The sequence below is a fragment of the Cydia pomonella genome, chromosome 18 (assembly GCF_033807575.1).
Source record: "Cydia pomonella isolate Wapato2018A chromosome 18, ilCydPomo1, whole genome shotgun sequence".
NCBI classification, from domain to species: Eukaryota; Metazoa; Arthropoda; class Insecta; order Lepidoptera; family Tortricidae; genus Cydia; species Cydia pomonella.
In genome coordinates this window covers 6,861,278-6,881,369 of record NC_084720.1, presented here as the reverse complement: position 1 = coordinate 6,881,369, position 20,092 = coordinate 6,861,278, and the positions used below count along the sequence as shown (strand labels likewise).

The 20,092-nt window shown below is 35.8% G+C and overlaps 3 protein-coding genes across 4 annotated transcripts in view; 1 reads left to right on the top strand and 2 right to left on the bottom strand.

Moving 5' to 3' along the window:
• Nucleotides 1-1,407: 1,407 nt before the first annotated feature.
• Nucleotides 1,408-20,092, top strand: part of LOC133527987 (mRNA decay activator protein ZFP36L3-like) — a 36,067-nt gene continuing 17,382 nt past the window's right edge. The window contains exon 1 of the mRNA XM_061865221.1: nt 1,408-2,312. Within this exon, the coding sequence (XP_061721205.1) occupies nt 2,166-2,312 (147 nt within the window). The 5' untranslated portion in view covers nt 1,408-2,165. The remainder of the gene's footprint in view (nt 2,313-20,092) is intronic.
• Nucleotides 8,804-11,026, bottom strand: LOC133527992 (holotricin-3-like). The gene is made up of 3 exons (XM_061865228.1): nt 10,904-11,026; nt 10,371-10,413; nt 8,804-9,088 (listed from the first exon to the last, which is right to left on the bottom strand). The coding sequence occupies exons 1-3, from the start codon at nt 10,916-10,918 to the stop codon at nt 8,895-8,897; spliced, it is 252 nt and encodes an 83-aa protein (XP_061721212.1). The 5' UTR covers nt 10,919-11,026; the 3' UTR covers nt 8,804-8,894.
• On the bottom strand, nt 15,405-18,004 carry LOC133527830 (neuropeptide-like protein 30). Of its 2 annotated transcripts, none has more exons than XM_061865015.1 (3): nt 17,769-18,004; nt 16,466-16,508; nt 15,405-16,166 (listed from the first exon to the last, which is right to left on the bottom strand). In XM_061865015.1, exons 1-3 carry the CDS (start codon nt 17,781-17,783, stop codon nt 15,931-15,933), a joined length of 294 nt encoding a protein of 97 aa, XP_061720999.1. In that variant the 5' UTR covers nt 17,784-18,004; the 3' UTR covers nt 15,405-15,930. The 2 variants fall into 2 exon arrangements, with proteins under 2 accessions (XP_061720999.1, XP_061721000.1); XM_061865016.1 differs by lacking the exon at nt 17,769-18,004 and adding an exon at nt 16,800-17,757.

Sequence of the window (20,092 nt, the reverse complement as noted above, 5' to 3'; positions counted from 1 at the left end):
GCTAATTTTTCTATACAAACGTTCTCGACATTTTCTTCTCTGGATTTTGAGCCTAGATGAATTATTTTTTATATCAGTTCAATATTACTATTACCTGTGTCTGTACGTTTAGCTATTTTGATTTTAATGAGCTGCCCCCGTAAAATTCTCAAACCTCATAAAAGGCTCAACTGGTATTTCCTCTGAAAAAATAATTTGACATTTTATAGTTAGTTATTTGTGTATGAAAACTGCCACCCTTGTGCTGTTTAAAATTTTAAAACTTAAAATTGGACTTGTCTGATTGCAGTTATAGTCACAAAAGTAGATAAAACAGCATGTAGGTAATTTTTAATGCAAGGAAAATCAGATTTTTCATCACACTTAAAAAGGTGTTATTACACGTAGACGATGCGATTCGTAAATCCTAAATTTCGACCTAGGGCTGTAATGTATTTTTTCATCACATCGCACTTTAATCTTAAATTTCGATCTAGGGCTAAGAAAATTAGGCAGGAGTTTAATTTTTTCTCCTTTTTTCCCCTCACAAGTGTGATGAAAAACATTGTGTTTACCACGGGCAGTACAGGATGAATTACGAGATCATGTTAATTAAGCCCTCGCCTTCGGCTTCGGGCTTAAATTTACACTCGTCCCGTCCGTGAATTCTTGTTTACTGTGCCCTTAATACACAATGTACTATTACGTTAAAAGTCATAAATAGCATTATAGGTGACAATATTTTATGATAAAATGAAAAATTGTAAATAGGCATGCGAGGAATGCAACGTATGAACGTTATCCGTCTTGAATATTTACTAATCTCTGTCTTCATCGATTCGAAGAATATTAGACCGCGAAATAATGCGGAAAAAGAAAGGAAAAATAACGGGGTATACTCGCAAGTTTTGAGCAAACATTTTTTTGATACCTACAACTTTTATTTGTTGGCTTCTTTTGTTTGTACGATCATATACTAAGTGATAGTTGCAGCCTTTGAAATACGGCGTTTAGTGATTTCTTCGGATTTCATACGAATATTTGAACAACGCTACGCGAACACTCAACGCCATGTGAAGTACCAGCATAAGATGTAGGTATCTATGAAGTGGAGACGCCCAGATTTTTGATGAAGCTAGGGGGCTGCTCGCAATTTTATCGTGACTACATCAGTTAAGTTACTAGGCCAAGTTTGGTATCGTTTTCGTATGAATTGGGGATGCCGAATTCATTTATGGTATCACATTGACACTATTCCGAAGCAAACATATATAAATATACCTTTTTTTTTTCCTCTTCACGCATAAACCGCTATGATTAAGTTAAAATAACTCTTGCATGTATATTAGTTGGGATTTATATAATCTTAACTCGTTTACTGCAACTAGAGTTATTCGTTTTCCAATTGGGTACTTATTATTGTAAATAAAACATAGTTAATAGACGAAGAATTTTATTGGTGTTATGTTAACCCGAAGATCATTGCTAGTTCACGACTTCCACACTTTGTTAGTTATGGCAAGTTATGGTAATCACTGAACTAGCCCTGAGTTGTTGCTCTGACCAACAGCAAAATAATAATATTTACTTAACTAACTAGATATATACTTAGGTAGGTACCTATGTTTGATTGTCATTTGAATTTGAAATTGTCAAAAATCTTTATTCGAAATTTGAACGGACAGGGACCCATGTCTTGAACGGTATTAGACTATAGTTATTTACGATACAAGTGCAGAAAATAGGAAATTCTCAACGAGTGGTGATGAATTACAACACGACCGAAGGGAGTATTTTAAATCGACATCGATAGTTTCTACTAGACCAATCGATCGATAATCGATCGATGGTTAGAATGGAACGGTCGACGTCGATCCATAATTTCTATTAGACCACATCAATCGATCGACACCGTAATGTTGCGAACAAAACGTTATTTTTAATACTTAGGTAAAATGTATCACTGATTAAGGAGTCGTTATAGTACATTACGATACAAGTGCGAAAAATAGGAAATTACCTATTCTCACATGTATCGTACAACGTTTTACAGTACATATGGCCCTTTAAATGTTCGACACAGTAACGCAATATGCTAATTTTCGCACTAGTGCGGTAAAGTAGCACCATATGTACTGTAAAATATATAGACACACAGTTACACACAAAAAGATTTAATAATAAGGATGATGTCTATATCGGTCGTCATCGTGGTCGTGGTGGTCGTGGCTACTAAATCTGCCGTGGCCCAAGATGCTACCACTTTCACCTCCCTGGCTGTCATGTCCTTGGCTGTGGCCATCAGAATGGCCGCCATGGCCACCTGTAAAAATGTGAGTTCAAAAGTAAATAAAAAATAGGGTCACCTTAGCTATAAGAGAAGATACCCTATACTTTATTACTTACAATTAGCTATAGTGGTGAGACAGTAAGTAGGTTGTTAACTATATTATGTTATTATATCAGAGTTCTTATAATAGTAACAAAAATTGAATCTCGGCCAGTTAAAACAGTAAATAAATAAATATTACAGGAAATTATTACACAAATTGACCAAGTCCCACAGTAAGCTCAATAATGCTTGTGTTGAGGGTACTTAGACAACGATATATATAATATATAAATATTTATAAATACTTACATACATAGAAAACACCCATGACTCTGGAACAAATATCCATGCTCATCACACGAATAAATGCCCTTACCAGGATTTGAACCCGGGACCATCGGCTTCATAGGCAGTGTCACTATCCACGAGGCCAGACCGGCCGTCAAACAGTAACAAATGAACTTTGGGTTAGCTGGCCTAAATAATATCAAAACAGGTATAGTTCATGTTATCTACGATGACGCACAGATTTGTCCAATCTAACTTTTAATAACATCACCATACGAGTCAGGGTACGCGTCTTTGTGAATGACACGATCTATATCTATGATGGCGCGTACCGAATGTACCTATAGTAAGATTAGTAAGTTGTAAAACAGGCGTGATAGATTTTTTTGAGCTGACAGGTAGTTTTTAGGGTTCCGTACCCAAAGGGTCAAACGGGATCCTATTACTGAGACTTCGCTGTCCGTCCGTCCGTCTGTCACCAGGCTGTATCTCATGAACCGTGATAGCTAGACAGTTGAAATTTTCACAGATGATGTATTTCTGTTGCCGCTATAACAATAAATACTAAAAACAGAATAAAAAAAATATTTAAGGGGGGCTCCCATACAAACAGGTCGTTTTTAGGGTTCCGTACCCAAAGGGTCAAACGGGATCCTATTACTGAGACTTCGCTGTCCGTCCGTCCGTCTGTCACCAGGCTGTATCTCATGAACCATGATAGCTAGACAGTTGAAATTTTCACAGATGATGTATTTCTGTTACCGCTATAACAACAAATACTAAAAACAGAATAAAAAAATATTTAAGGGGGGCTCCCATACAACAAACATATTATTTTTGCCGTTTTTATAAATAATGGTACGGAACCCTTCGTGCGCGAGTCCGACTCGCACTTGCCCGGTTTTTTAAGACGATGTCTCACTCACAAGTATGCTGTATGTTTGGAACCAGGAACATTATAATAGTCCAAGATCCCAGAGCCGCCAGACCTTACTTATTTTCTCATGAATAAAATGTATGGGGTAATGTAGTGTTAGTGTGTACTTTTAATGTCTGCATACTTGCTATATTGACCCGACGGCCATTTGTCCGGTACAAGGTGCTAAAGGTTGGTAAAAATATTTGTAAAAAAATAAACGATATCGTTTACTTTTTTAAATGTGGCCATACTTTGCTTTGACTTGGCAGTGTCATATCATACGTCAAAATTGGGAAGCTAGGTTATGTAGATTGCAGTGCCGTTTTGAATAATCGCCGTTATAATTTATTGATAAAAGAGTGCCTAAAGCAAGAATAAACTTTAAATGTCGTTTCTTTGTTTACAGAGCAACACATGAAGTTATTCTTTGTTCCAATTCATACCAACAAAAGTGAAATCATCTTATAAAACGACATTTAAAGTTTATTCTTGCTTTAGGCACTCTTTTATCAATAAAATATAACGGCGATTATTCAAAGCGGCACTGCAATCTACATAACCTTCTTCTTCTTTTAAAATATGGCTTCCATCAAATCTATGATGATTTTGCCAATGTCAAGTTTCATTGTAAGTTTTAAGTGTGCTCGTAGAGCATGACGTTGTTCGGTAGTTGCTTTTAGTAAAGAGATAGCTGGACTTTACTAAAAGCCACGATGGATTGCCGGATGTTGATTAAAACATGGTTAAACGCGTTTCAAGATTTTCATTAACTGCACACTTCCACGATAGTTCACTGCATATTAAGCTATCAATACTACACTTTGAACAACATAAATGAGCAAAACACAAAAAAATATTCTCGAGACGTCTTCGCCATCTTGAATCTCAACGACCATCTACATAACCTATATAGCTTCCCAATTTTGACGTATGATATGACACTGACAAGTCAAAGCAAAGTATGGCCACATTTAAAAAAGTAAACGATATCGTTTATTTTTTTACATATTACTAACTTTTCTCAATATTCTCATGACAGATTTTTACGTATGTTTTAGAAAATATTGTTAAAAATAGATAATCAACATTGCCAGACCATTTCCGCCGGCGATAACTATTACCAGATGCTTTAAAACTGTCAAAAATATATTGTAATTTTACTTATCTTGACGACCGGTTTGGCCTAGTGGGTAGCGACCCTGCCTATGAAGCCGATGGTCCCGGGTTAAAATCCTGGTAATGGCATTTATTCATGTGATGAGCATGGATATTTGTTCCTGAGTCATGGATGTTTTCTATGTATTTAAGTATTTATAAATATGTATATATGTATTATATATATCGTTATCTAAGTACCCACAACACAAGCCATATTGAGCTTACCGTGGGACTTAGTCAATTTTGTGTAATAATGTCCTATAATATTTAATACCTGGGCGACCGAGCGTTGCTCGGTTATAACTAACTATTTTACTTATATTCTCGTTCTTGATTTTTATATATGATACTCAGGGAACTATTACCAATTGCAGGGGCCCAACCATCCCCCAGACCCATATACAGTTTCACGCAAATACACATATAAACTTTATGTGGGTCTGCGGGATTTTTGGGCACCTCCAATTGCTGTGGCTACTTACAAAATGTAATAGTAATAGTTCCCTGAGTATCATATCGCACCTTGTACCGATAAAATGGCCGTCGGGTCATTATAGCAAGTATGTAGACAATAAAACTATATATACTAACACTATATTATCCCATACATTTTATTCATGAGAAAATAAATAAGGTCTGGTGGATCTGGGATCTTGCTCTATAAGTTTTGAGTCCAAATATATTTGTTATGGTAATAGATAGGAAAATGTCTTGTGAATACCTATAGTTCATGTTCCAACTGTACCCCTAGTGTAAATAAATTCGATTTCGAAACGTGACGTACGCGTTTGCGTTTAGTCTCATTTTGTATTGGATTTAGAAAGAGCGCGCCAAGCGGGACGTTTTGGAAACTCAAAATCCTATACAAAATGAGACTTAACGCAAACGCGTTCGTCACGTTATGATGTCGATCAAATTTACACTAGGGGTACTGATTTAAAACGTATAAAATTTATATCGGGTCATTCTACATTTTACTGCCGGTTTTTACGATTACAAACGATCTTGAAATTATAATATTCGTAATACGTTTTAACTTAAACTAGCTACTAAAAAATGATAAGCACTGACTAGGTCTCGTTATTTTATTTTTGCTTTATATTGATACAAATATAAAAAACAAATCATTTCTTATGGGGACACAAAAACCTGCAGTAAAAAGTAGAATGACCAAGTTCCGCAGCTAAGAAGTAAGTAAATCTAAAGCTATTGTCGAGAAGACTCGAGCCTTGTGAGTCTAAATTTGAAGAACTCTATTTTTTTGGGTAAAATGTGCCAATATTTTATAAATCGATGTTGTAAAAAGGTTTGTGTTGTGAGTAGAAGGCGAAAATACATATTCCTAAAACATCCGTAACTCAAAAACAAATATCTCTGATAAACACACAAACAAATCCTGGGAACTCTTGCTTCGTAGGCAGGGTCACTACCGACTAGGCTAAGAGGCCGATTTTGTGTGTATAACACACATTATAGGTCCACGATTTAATAACTATGTAAGATCAATGGATAAGACCGTCTATCAGGTAAGACCGTCCACAAGCGAAGCTCTTCCTTTCTGACTGACTGAGCGAAATACGTATTCAAATGCGAGAGTTCTTGTCTTATGTTGTTTCCAAAACCATTTTTATACCGGTTTTCTACCCATTGACTTTACTTGATGCGATCGAATTTCAAGTGTCTTCATTTATGAGATAAGTGGGACCTCAGAATTATTGCAAAGTAGCCGTACCATGAGTTGGCACTTGACGTTTACGTTAGCGACTGCGTAAACTCGATCGCAGTCCATCTCGCTCCTACTGATGTATTGCTGTGATAGAGAGGGAATGCGATCGAGTTTACGCAGTCGCTAATGTGAATATTAAATGCCAATTCATGGTAGCCGTGCTGGTCTTACCTGACTCTCCGTGACCGCCGCCCGCGTGGCCGCCGATCGCGTGACCACCGCCCGCGTGGCCGCCGCTCGCATGACCGCCGCTCGCGTGACCACCGGCCCCACCGACCCTGAATCCTGTATCAAATAAAAAATAATAAAAATCTAATAGAACTTTTTAGCCATCAATCGAGATCTGGGTGACACTGATGCTTTGCTTGCTGACTGTAGCTATATTTACCTACTTAGACCCTGCTGTAGCCGTAAAGTCGCACAGAGTTAATTATTGGGAATATATCGTATACACCGTGTTTTTATTGAATTCCGTTAACTCCGGGGTATGCGTAAGTATGTTTAAGGAAACTAAATGGCATAGTTAATTTTCAAAAAAGAAAGTTTAAAAAAAAAAGTTTTTTATTTTTATAAAAAGTAATTAAATGTAGCATATAGCGTTGTTGTAACACGAGCATTACAATTAATTTAATCAAACAATCGACAACTGTGACATATCAATGTCATTTCGAACATCAATCGTCCGAGATAGTACTTATGTTTAGTAGTAAATGTATAAACTCGTACTAAACACTAATTAATATGTAAACAGGCCCTAAGGCAAGTGTATACGTAAGGCTTTATAAGATAATAGTAAATTATGGATGATCTCCGAAATGGAGTTAATTAGAATACCGGTGTCTTTGAGAAAGTTACTTAATTTAAGCTCAGGAATGCACCCTTGAAATTAACGAAAAAAAAACACGGTGTATAAACCTAATCTTCCAGGAGGTAAAGTTTTAGAAATCAAGTTTGCCCAAAGCTCCAGGCCTCCAAGTAAGTATTTTTGAAGAAGTCTGTAGTAGTCTGCAGTTCATTCGAATCACTCACCAGGGTAAGCTAGGGTTGCAGCCAACAACATCGCCATGATTATCTGTGCAGATGAAAACGAGGATAAAAAAATACTTATACTTACCTATAATTGAAGTAGGTTTTATTATTTGCTATTTTATATTTTTATTCTTATCCGATAAAAACGATCTGTTTTGTTGTGTGTTATATGATACTGATCGGATAGTATCAAAAGTGACGTTTTTGGTTGAAGAAATACCTAACTTAATGTCGAATTCGCCTGAAAGTTCAATACAAAATAAATAATCGTTTACTTTATCTTACCTATTTATTTTCAGTTTGCTTTACAGCCACATGATTTTAATAATTCTAACTTTTATGTTTATTTCATGTTTAAATTCTTTTTTATTTTACATAACACAAAAAGGGTTACTTATCATTGATATCAGTGGCTAGTCATGGAACTGAATTAGTCATAGATTATTATTATAAATTTACAAAAACTTTAAATAAACAAGACTCACCAAAAGCTTAACCATATTGCTGTAGTATTATCGATGTCTGATCCTGTTTGGAATTATGCGATTTTAGTTTCCATCGTGGCTTAAATACCTTCGAGAGTGATTCATCTGAATCTGGACATAAAAAATATCCAATACCCACTGACCTACCAATACCTAAAAGTTGTTGACACGTTTGGGTCGAGCTGTGCGGGTTTCCCACAGACTACACAGACGCCGCATTGTGAAGCATTTAAAAAGAGCTCAAGGTCACCACACATAAGTGCAGTTTGACGTAAAATTCTACGATTCGAGCAGCACAACCGAGTTGTATTATACACCATATTATCCTATAACAGCCTAGGTACAGTCGAGTTCATAAATATGTATACATTTATATACGTTAATCCATTGCAATAAGGTGAAAGAATATATATATATATATATATTTATGAACTCGACTGTACACGCCTAAAGCTAAAAGACTGGTCGTAATTGTTGACATCGCTGAAAAAAACGGTTGCGTTTTCATACTAAATTTGTATGACAGTTCTAGCTTTATGTGTGGTGATCTCGATTGCCATATGTGCTCTGTTTGAGGCGGTCTTTTGGGATTCCCGATAAAACAATAAGTTCATTGACTCTGTCTGAGATTTTTGTTTTCATTAACACCACTGGTTATGGTAATTAACTGATCAAACTAGTCTGTGCAAAGTGTAAGTACCTACTTTTATCGGCATATTGACGTTATTTTTATCATTCAGCTAGAAAAATAAGTACCTACACTGCTAATAAATTTAAAGATTTCGAACTCTTTAATTTTATTAATAACTAAAAAATATAGACTGTTTACAATTACCTACCTTTCAAACTCTCGAGGCGCCTGAGTAGAGGGATGAAAATATAAAGTCTTTTAGTATCCAAAATTTAATTGCTGGTAGATATAATTAAAAGTCGATCGGTATCACTTTTTGAAGCATACATATACAAAAACAAGAAAGTTTAATGATGATGGCCATATCCGCCACCGCCGCCGCCGCCGCCGCCGTTGCCGTGGCTACCTTCAGAACCCCCATGACCTCCGTGGCTGTGACTATCGTGACCGTCGCTTCCGTGACCGCCTTCGTGGCCATGGCCATCGTGATGGCCATCATCATGACCACCATGACCGTGACTTCCGTGGTCATCGGGGCTACCTGTAAAAAACATACGAGAAAGATGATAAATTGTTAGTTACTATGGTTACCAGCAAAGTACAGGAATTCGTCTAAGGGCTCTAAGCTGACTCCGCACCAAGTAGGCAAGCGAAAGAGTGTGAAATCACCACAACCCATCAGATTTAACGTCGACTGGCTCAAACTCGAGACAGTAATTGCAGTAATTTTCTTTTCTAGAAGGGATTCTTCAACATAAAACTTTGAGAGCTAGCTAGCTGAAACAAAATCGAAGTATGTACTACAAATTTATAGTACCTAAGTAGTAACTCGTATAATCGGCGTGACAGAAATTTGATAGGCTATTTTGAAGTGATGGGTAGGTTTTTATGACGCGGTCTTCTTCACGTGTTTTCGATTTTTTGTATAAATTATTTAGAGTTTTTAGAGACCAGGAAAATGATAACTTTCGAGAAAGAATATTTTTATTAACGCAATCGATGGAAAAAACATGAATGCAAAGTATCGGTGACAAACTAGCGATACTAAAAATATTCGAACTCACAACTTAATTCGAACTCATAGTATAATTGAGCTTACTGTGGGCCTAGGTTGATTTGTGTAAGATTGTCCCATTATATTTATTTATTTTATTTCAGAAACTGATGTGTCTGTCACATTATCGGTTATGGCTTTTATTTATACTTAAATACTTGCTTCGTTTGAATTTTATATTTCTAATTGTGTGGAGCAGCCCTAAGTCACTTCTTAATCCAAAGGGTTTAGCCCACGGGACGCTAGTTTAAACTGAAGTGAGACATCAGAATCAGTGTGAAGGCCTTATCGAATCCTCCATGGCTGTGAACGCTTCTGTGACCACCGTAGCTTAAATAATAATAAAAAAAGATTCATTGAAAACTTTCGCGTTTGGAACACAGCATGGTAATGGTTTGGCCATGTGATGAGATGACCATTAGAACACATGACCAAAAAAGTCCTAGTTATGGCTGTTGTGTCGAGGACCAGGTAGACCACATGCAACCGGGATGACAGGTTTACGGAAAGATATGAAGGAGAGAAACTTAAGACCCAGGACCGACCGGCCTGGCGGCGCCTGATTAGAAGAGCCAGGCAAAAGAAGAGACTTTCTTGTAGTGACGACATGTTTCCTTCGTTCTGTATTACTTTCTTGTATTGAAATTCGTGAATCAAGAATGCCTAAGGCCCAGGATAAATACCTTACAGGTGCCTACGCAGGAATTCCGTCCTGTATTTTAGTCACTAAGTAGAATTACTTGTATGTACTCGTATTTATGTCACTCACCTGGGTAAGCTAGAGCCGCAGCCACCAATACCGCCATAATTACCTGTGCAGAAAATTTTGATAAATAAATGTACCTTTCATATTTATATGCCTATCAAAGAGAATTTGAAATAGAGGTGTATTGCCAAAGAATACTTTGTAGCCACGTAAATTTACTGGCATCTTTCGACACATGATTAAATCTTGGCGTTGCCATTGCCGAACATTTTCGAACCAATTGTCAAAAGCACTGTCAATTATTAATTCAGTATATTTATTTTTGTTGCCGATTTTTGGAAATAACTTTTTGTTTTTTTTTTTATCTTATGTTCTAATTATTTCAGGGTTTGTCCAATGGCTAAGGATACACTGTATACAAAAACAAACAATAACGATAATTAGCACCTATTGCGATTCAGCGGGTAAATGCTGCCAGCATTCTTGCCACCATGCCACAGGATAAATTTTAGAACTTTTTTATAAGAATTTTAAATTTAGTTAATATTTTTATCTATAGTATAATAAGTTTTCGTTACGTAAATAAACAAACTTACCAAAAACTTGACCATTTTTATGAGGTACTGACTGTGTGTAATCTTGTCTGGAACTATGCGATTTTGATTCCCACCGTGGCTTAAATACCAGCGAAAACGTCTTACCTCAAAAATTTTCCAATAACATTGTTTGTTGACGCGATTTAGTTTTAGATTTAGTGGACTGGTTTTCTGATAAAAAGACAAGTTCATGGTTCTGTCTGTGCCTTTTGTTTTGATTAAGGGTCCCCAGGAAGCTCGGTTCTCAATACCTACAAACTTAGTTATGCTTTCATTTTAAAACGACTAGCTACATTGCTCTGAAACTATGTACTTACAGTAGGATAAGGTATATTTACTTAGTCTTGTAATAAGTTCATACTTACTTCGGATACCATACAGCGAATTTAATATCTTTTTCATGCAAAACTTATTTTTGCTGTATTTCATTTGTTTTATAAACTGGAGCTATATAAACTAATTACAGAACTAGATATACGTCATGTTATATATGCAAAGTTTCATTACAATCCAATACGTAGTTTTAAAATGAGAACGAGACTCCGTTTGTATGGGAAGGTGAAATTCGGCCGAGCTTGCCGGGAATTCTTAAGAGGGGGTGTAAAGCTCTGTTTTCCTGGTCGGCGGTCCATATATTTTGTATGAAAACGGCTGCTATATGACAGCACCGCTATCAAAGAGAATATTTGAAATAGAGGTGGATTGTCAAAGAAAACTTTGTAGCCGCAGTAAATTTACTGCCATCTTTCGATACATGATTAAAACTTTTAGAACGCCATTTGACTTTGATCCTTATTCTTATTATTTATATAATATATTATTATTCATATTATTTATCCAAACACACTGCACTCACAGTGTCGCTGCGCCTGATCCGGATATCATTTGTTTTTTACTCAAATAAATCACAGGATTCCACACATTTGGCAGTTTAACCCATCCTCACGATTGAAATTTCTGTATTTATGAATTTCAACGGCTTCTCTGGCATCGGCATCTTGGTATATAGTGGCGTGTGAACAAGATGCCTGTAACTGCGTCGAAATATAGGGAGCTCGAAAACAATACAAAAGGTAATCCCGGTCCATATCCGGCCGATTCGAGTCTACGTTTTCGCGAATTTTTCTATCGAGCTAACTATCTAATACCTACGTTATTGACCTATGTATGACGACCTGACTGGCCTAGTCAGTAGTGATCCTGCCCATGAAGTCAACACCCCAGGACAGGTTCGAATCCCGGTAAGGACATATATTTGTGTGATGAGCACGGATATTCCTTCCTGAGTCTTGGGTGTTTTCAATGTATTTAAGTATTTATATATTATATGTATCGTTGTTTGAGTACCTGCAACACAAGCCATATTGAGCTTACTGTGGGGCTTAGTCAATTTGTGTAATAATATCTTGCAATAAAATTTCAATATACAACTGAAATTATGGGTTAGCCTCCTCTTAACCCCTACTGGTTATGGTAATGAATTGACTAATCAATAAACTAGTTCTGTGTTGTTGTTATTACATGAAACAAAAAATTATTGGCGCCATTTTCCATGAAAAGGGACCCCTAATGTAAAACCACCCAAATATAATTATGAAATAAATATTCCAGTAGGTACTACAAATATGGTTCACAAGTTCAATACATTATTACTTTATAGGTACTTCACTACTTACCCTTAAATGGTACTATTACTTTGCTCCCCTCTGGGTTATGGTACGGATACGTCAAATATATTCAAATATAGTATTTTTATGTTATTATTTATATATGCAGATAAACGAAATTGAACATGATTTGCTAAGTTAGTCGTTAGTCATAAAATAATCTTTCTTTTTTGGGACCTATTCATTTGGAGCAAAATGGGGTAACTTTGCGCTCCTATGTAAATTATTCATGCTTCAGATGTATTAAACAATAGTTCATGTCATGACGTTGATTTACCGATAAAAATATGTTAGATTAGATGTTCTTCTTAATACCAAGTCGTCTAAATATTTAATAATGGAATATTCCTTAAAGTAGAGCAAATGTTGGAGCAAAGTAGCACAATTTTACGGTACTTATAAATAAATATCAATCAATATATTTTTTGGTCTTGTTTCTGATTTTTCATCCATTTATAAAAAAATATCTTACCATAGAACTACGAACTACGCTACATTCAAATCATTGAAACGCCTGAAAGAAGATATTCGAGTTCATTTTGGACCATATACATGGGACCTTTTGGATTATAGTTTTACGGTACTTACTTTTAGTTAGTGTAGTTTAGGCATATTGACAAGATACCCCTGCAGTAAAGGTCCTGCGAGAATACGACCTTAATGATAATGAAATGAAACGAAAAAATCTTTATATCAGGCAACTAGTGACCGTCTGGACGCCGTAGGTACCGCTGGGGAGACGAAGTGCAAAAAGAACTTGGCGCCGTCGACTGGACAGTAACGGCTTTGGACAGAGAATCATGGTGGTCTTTGGGGTCGGAGGCCGAGATCCACTTCGGGTCGCTCCGCTACAGGAGTAAGTAAGTAAGTAAGTAACTAGTGGCTCCTAGAATGCCTTGAAACTAGCACACATGTGTATTTAAATAACATACGGCTACGGAACCGCCGGAACTTGACACCCTTCGGCTAAAATTCCTCCTTGGTGAAGGTCGCTAGACGTTCAGCTATTTAGATACGTAGTTTATTTTGAATGGTGACGCATTTAGGCATTAAGCTCTCCCTAATAATAATAAATACCTGATTTTGTCACTCAAATTGAGATCGATTTCATGGAATAAAATATTAAATTGTTGAATGTTCACTGAACACTAATAAGTAAAAAAAAAACATTTTTCAATCGGAAATGGGGATGTGGTTCAAATTTAGCTTAGAAGATTTGACCCACACTAACTAAAGTACTAGAGATGAACCGAATATCCGGTATTCGGCAATTTTCCAATGTTCGTATTCGGTCGAATTATTCGGTTAAAAGTGCCGAATTTTCGGGAAATATTTTTTCTGTTTCAACTAGTTTGCCCTGTTACAACACCATAGAATGTTAGCTCCTCCTCCAAGTACACTCTTCCATTAGTACCCCTAGTGTACATTTTTTCGATGGCGTAACGTGATGTACGCTTTTGCGTTGTCTAATTTTGTATGGGATTTTGAGTTTCCAAAACGTTCCGCTTGGCGCGCTGTTTCTAAATCCCATACTAAATGAGACTTAACGCAAACGCGTACGTCACGTTTCGCTATCGAATAAATTTACACTAGGGGTACAGGTTACGCTTTCCCGTTATCATTAAAACACATAATTAGACGTGTTGAATCCATAAGATGTTTTGACCATAAATGGAGAGTTGAAAATTTGATTAAGTGCCTTACCTTTCTTGGTCTTATGTTTCTTGGGAAGCGGTTTATCTTTGGTTGCTAATATAGAACCGAATTATTCAGCCAAATAAGGTCTGAACCGAACATTCGGCCGAATATTCATATTCGGCAAACTTCATATTCAGCCTATCTCTAATACATACTGACAGGGCAAGTTAAATAAAATCTTGTAAAAGTACTAAGCAGCTACAGCTAGATATAAAGGCAAAAGCATTTAAGTATTACGAACATTTACATACCTACCTAATATTACGTAACATGGACCCTACAAGGGCGCAGCAATCTAATAATTTAATAACAAACTAGTTATAACAATAATTTACATAGGTAGCTATTGTTGCGCCTGTGAACGGGTTCCAGCAGGCGTTCTACATGACATTAAAGCTCTCCAAGGGGCCTCTACGTGTTGGATCTATATCCCCACGCAAGCCTATCAAAAGACCGGGATTTATAGGCCCATGAAATCCAAGGAGATACATAAAATTGTTACAAACAGTACTACTTAATGGCTGATTTACCTGCTTACAAATATACGAATCGCTATTATAATATATGTACATAATCAGCCGGAAAAATACTGCTAATCAATTTAAAGATACCTATTAGGTTGAAAATGTCGTAATGCGATTGTAAATTGGACCGAAGTACATAATTGCTATTCGTTAGGCTTCTTTTGACCGATTTTTAATAATTCCTACGAGTTTGGTCAGCGTTAAAAGCTAGATTTTTTTTTTAATACAAAAAACATATTGTACAGTCAGCGTCAAATACTTTGTAGCAGTCAAAGTGGCCAAATAGTTCGGTACACCATACTAAATATATGGTGTACTGAACTATTTGGCTATTTTGGTTGCTACAAAGTATTTGACGCTGACTGTACCTATGGAGCGTTTTCACTACGCATTTACTTTTACTTTTGCATTCGGAAGTTTCTGGTGTTTATAAGAAACATTTGAATCTTTTGGCCATACATCCCACACACCTTTGTACACATTTACTGTATTCTTTGTGTTATGTACTTGCTTTGAATAAATTAATAAAATTTCGAGTTGTCAAAATAAGGAATTTGTACTTAGTGTCTGTAACCTGGTATTTAATCATAAGGACGTTGGATTTTGTATAGGTACATATTTTTTATTACAGTTGATTTTTATATGGAGCAGGTAGCTGTCACGTAAATGTATGTAGATATATATTAGAAGTTTAGCACATTAATTTACTTGGCATGTATCTTTTAGGAAATAACAATACGGTAAAAACATATTTCCTAAATAATTTATCTAATTAAATTAATTAATTCGTTGGGTTAGCTATTGAAGAGAAAAACATTTGAAGGAACTGTTATAGAAATCATCATTCGACGCGAGAGATAATATAAATTAAAAGCATACGTAATTCTAATTATGATTAAATTCCAAAAAAAACATGCAGGAAGCTAATTTTGAAATCTATGTTTACCTAATTACCTTCAGGTTTCATACCTTCAAAGGGCTCCTAATGTTAATATTATCCTTTTAATTCTTGAGGCTCCTGGATTGAAGGATTCAAATAAAACATTTTTAATATCCTACAATTTATTGCTAGTTTAAGTTAAAGTCGTTCACTATCACTATTTTAATTATACATACACAATTCTACACACAAGAAAGGTTAATGATAATGTCCATATCCGGTATCGTAATGATCGTATTGGTCGTGGCCCCCAAAACCTTCATGACCTCCGTGGCCATGGCTGTCGTGGCCGTAGTCTCCGTGGCCATAGCTTCCGTGGCCGCCTCCGAAACCATCGTGGCCCTGGCCGTGGCCATCGTAGTGGCCATCGTGATGGCCATCATCGTAGTGATCGCCATGTCCGTGACTTCCGTAGTCACCGAAGCTACCGCCACCTGTAAAACCATACGAGGATAATGAGAAATTGACAATTACTAATACTCTAAGGGTTCTATTAAGGGGGTTAACTTTAACTTTTTTCTTTTCGACTTGCCGAAAGACAGAGTGTGAAAGCACTTTTTTATACTGGGTGCTTAGCCAACGTGCCAATTAACGCTCCCGTAGCGTAGTCATCTCTCTCCATCACTCTTCCATATTAGTGCGACAGTGACAGTACATACAGTCCAGTCCTCTATTTTAGTCTAGTCACTAAGTATGAATAATTAGGTTACATTTATTTACTCAAGTCACTCACCAGGGTAAGCCAGAGCCGTAGCCACCAATGTCGCCATAATTACCTGTGCACAGAATTTTTACAAATAAATGTACCTTTTAAATATTTTCCTATGTTATTCCAACATAAGCGCATATAAGAACCAGTGGTGGGCGGATCCAGGATTTTGGTTTGGAGGGCTGAATTTCGAGGTAACCTAAGGTTTGTTGGAACCCTAGGTTTAGTACCAACAGACTTAAAATTTGGCACGCAAATGCTTTTGGGGAAGGGCCTAGCCACTTATTTTCAGTTCGCGTTACAACCACATAATAATTTATAATGAAATGAGGAAGCATTAGTGGTAAGTTTTTCATACAAACGCTCTCGACATTTTCCTGTCTGGACTTTGGGCCTAGATGTTTTTTTTTATATGAGTTCAATATTACCAGTATACATCACACTCGAGGAGGCATTTTGTGCACACGTCAGTTAGTAACGTTTGCAAATAAATCAATAAATTTTCGAGTTGTCAAAATAAAAAATAAAAATACATGTGTCAATATAAAAAAATAAAAAATGTATAATTGCTAAAAGTATTGATACACATATGCGAAAAGGTTCAATATGATGGATTTAATTACATTTTTAGTACATGAAGGGGACTTACCAACTTTTTTTAAATAATACCATCATGCTGCACCGTTGTTAAAAGCTTGGATGAAATATATGGTATAGCACATGCATTATTAGTGGACAAAATGGTGGTGTCTCTGTTTTAGAAGTTTTTTTTTAACAATATTGACACCTGTAGTGTTATTTTACAAGCTTTTACTTAGTTTCACCTGTCCCGTTGTCTGTAATCAAATCTTGCAAGTATTAGTTGCGTGTGGAAAGAAAAGTACATTCATTGATAAAAGCTTGTACCAAAAATGAAATATTTGCCAAAAACTTATTTTATATTGTGCAGTCTTAACCTGTTTATAATGACATACTTATTGCGGGTCTCAACTAAGGGCAGCACACGTGTAAAGCACAAAAGAATTCGTTCCATTCAAATGGAAATATTCATGAAAATTCATTTTAAAAAAATTTATTCAAAAATAACAAGAGGCGAATGCTGAAATTCAGTATATATAGCACTTGATAATGACGTGACACATCCTCAGGAAAAAAACAGACCGAAAAGCTATTATGGCACAAGATGTTCCCTTTCCCTTATCCTGTCACGGCCTTTTAGAATTAGATATTATAGATTTTTAAATACGTATGTTATTCACGTAGTTTAGTTTAATATAGTTTGTTTATACGTATAATATCAATATGTAACTAAACAACGTGAACTCACCAAAAACTTGACCATTTTTATGAGGTATTGACAGTGTCTAATCTTGTTTCGAACTATGCGATTTTAATTTCCACCGTGGCTTAAATACCATCGAAAACGATTTAGATATCTTAAGATCTTTACCTGCCTTCAAAAAATATCAAATAACGTTGTTAATTGATGCGTTTATGATTTAGCTTTAACGGGTTTCCTGATAAAACGCCCAGTATACAATATAAATAAACACCCAGTATACAATATAAATACAATATATTTTTACCAAAGAGATTATGTCTCTATGTGTAGTACAATTTTATTAAAGCTGCTTGCATGGTAAAGGCACTCAAGTAAGAAGGCACGCCGTGTGAGTGTGATAATAGTACATTACGATACAAGTGCGAAAAATAGGAAATTCGAAACGAGTGGCGATAAATTAAAACACGACCGAAGGGAGTGTTTTAAATCGACACGAGTTGCGAATTACCTATTCTGCACATGTATCGTACAACGTTTTACAGTACATATGGCCCTTTAAATGTTCGACACAGTAACGTAATATGCTACTTCTCGCACTAGTGCTATAAAGTAGCCCCATATGTACTGTAATAGTATTTTATGCAACAGGCGAGTGGCGTGAGTTGTAACTCACGCCACTCGCCTTTTTTGACCCTTCTTATACAACTGTTGCATAAAATACTATTAATTTTAATTGTTTTGGTGCTTTAAAAATAAAGAAGTAATCGCTGAATAGCCTCGCGCATTATATTGCTCATTTTTAGAAATCATTTTCACATGGTTATGTATTATGTTAACGGCACCAATTATGAGAAAATTTGGAGTATTTTTGATATTTCACCGACACCTGTAAAATTGCTACCGCTTTATGCGTTAAATGTTGAATGTTCTATTCGTCCTTTATGTTTTCTTTTCAATATTATTAACAAATTAACACTATGCTATTTTGCTCCATTAATTTTCTTTCTTTTGCCAATTGTTTGTGGTAAAATGTCACCAGCATTTAAAAACTGATGCATAATTTATTTTACAGGATTTATCTATACCATCCCATTACTGGTGCCAGTCCCATTATAGGGGTGTTTACTATAAGCTTTTGTGCAAAAATTATCATAATTTCTTAAAGGTAATTTTATGTTCGTTCGTGATTTATTATATGTTCGTGATTTTTTGCTATTGAGCGAAAGTTAAAAACTCAGGATTTGAATCACTGAAGTCCCTAGCCCTAGCGTAAGGCTTCAAGATTGCTAATTAAATTTATGGCAGTAAAAAGAGCTACGACTTTTTTTTAAATCCGTTTTCTGAACGTATTGCACCTTAAAATTCATATGAAAAAGACTATATGCACTTATAGTTTAAAATCCTACGGCAAGTATTTATCAAAGAGCATATAATCACTACGTTTTAAGAGACGGGACTTCCATACTAGCGAGTGGAATCCCTTTGTTTCGCAAATCATTACCAAAATGTACGACAAAGAACTGTCAAAGAACCATAGTACCAACATAAGCAATTTAAATAGTGTAGTACGCTACACGCTTGCGTTTCTTATCGATATCGATAAAATGAGGAGGGTTGAAATATAGACTCTTGTCTACAAATTTTGTACTCGAAATCAAGTTAGGATCGAGTCCACATTTAAGTTGTATGTTATATAGTGGATAGTTCTATGAGTGGAATAATACGTGGTCGAGCTTAATGTGGACTCGATTTTTTTTTTAGAACACCTTGTTGTTCTTCACCACTAGGTAGGATCAAAGTAGCACTTTTTTTCCCTACTAGGAGGGATCACTTTTTTCCTCTTTTTGCATACTTCTTAGGTTAAATTATTTAATTTAATTACCATTAATTAAATTTATTTATTTATTTGTACCATAATAATTTCCTCATAGGTGATGTGAAAAGCAGTATGTAAATTTATCACGTGGTAGCAAAAATATTTCCACCTTAGGGTAGTATTCCATTTATCCAATTTCTTGGTCCAATGTCATTGCGTCTCACTCTGTCATTAATCAAAATGTGAGACGCAATACACATTGGACGAAGAAATTGCATAGGTGGAATACCACCCATAGGCGTTAACACTTGAATCCCTCACTACGCTAGGATTCTATTTTAGAATACCTCGTTACACTCAGATTGTAATTATAAAATCCTTCACTATTTTTTTCTATTTTTTTTTAATTAAAAGCACTATTTTCAAAATGATCTGCAGATACATGTTTCAATAAATGTAATTCTTCTATGGGAAGATGTATCAGGGCTATAACCGCAAAAATCGAAGTTCGTCAATTGCGGGCATTTTTCTCTGTCACTCTAATTACGTCTTA

Bases quoted from the DNA above. Each gene is read 5' to 3' on its own strand.
- LOC133527992 (XM_061865228.1), bottom strand. The intron at 9,089-10,370 runs GTGAGTGACATA...TGTTTTTTACAG, and splicing joins TGCGGCTCTAGCTTACCCAG to GTAGCCCCGATGACCACGGA.
- LOC133527830 (XM_061865015.1), bottom strand. The intron at 16,167-16,465 runs GTGAGTGACTTG...ATGGTTTTACAG, and splicing joins TACGGCTCTGGCTTACCCTG to GTGGCGGTAGCTTCGGTGAC.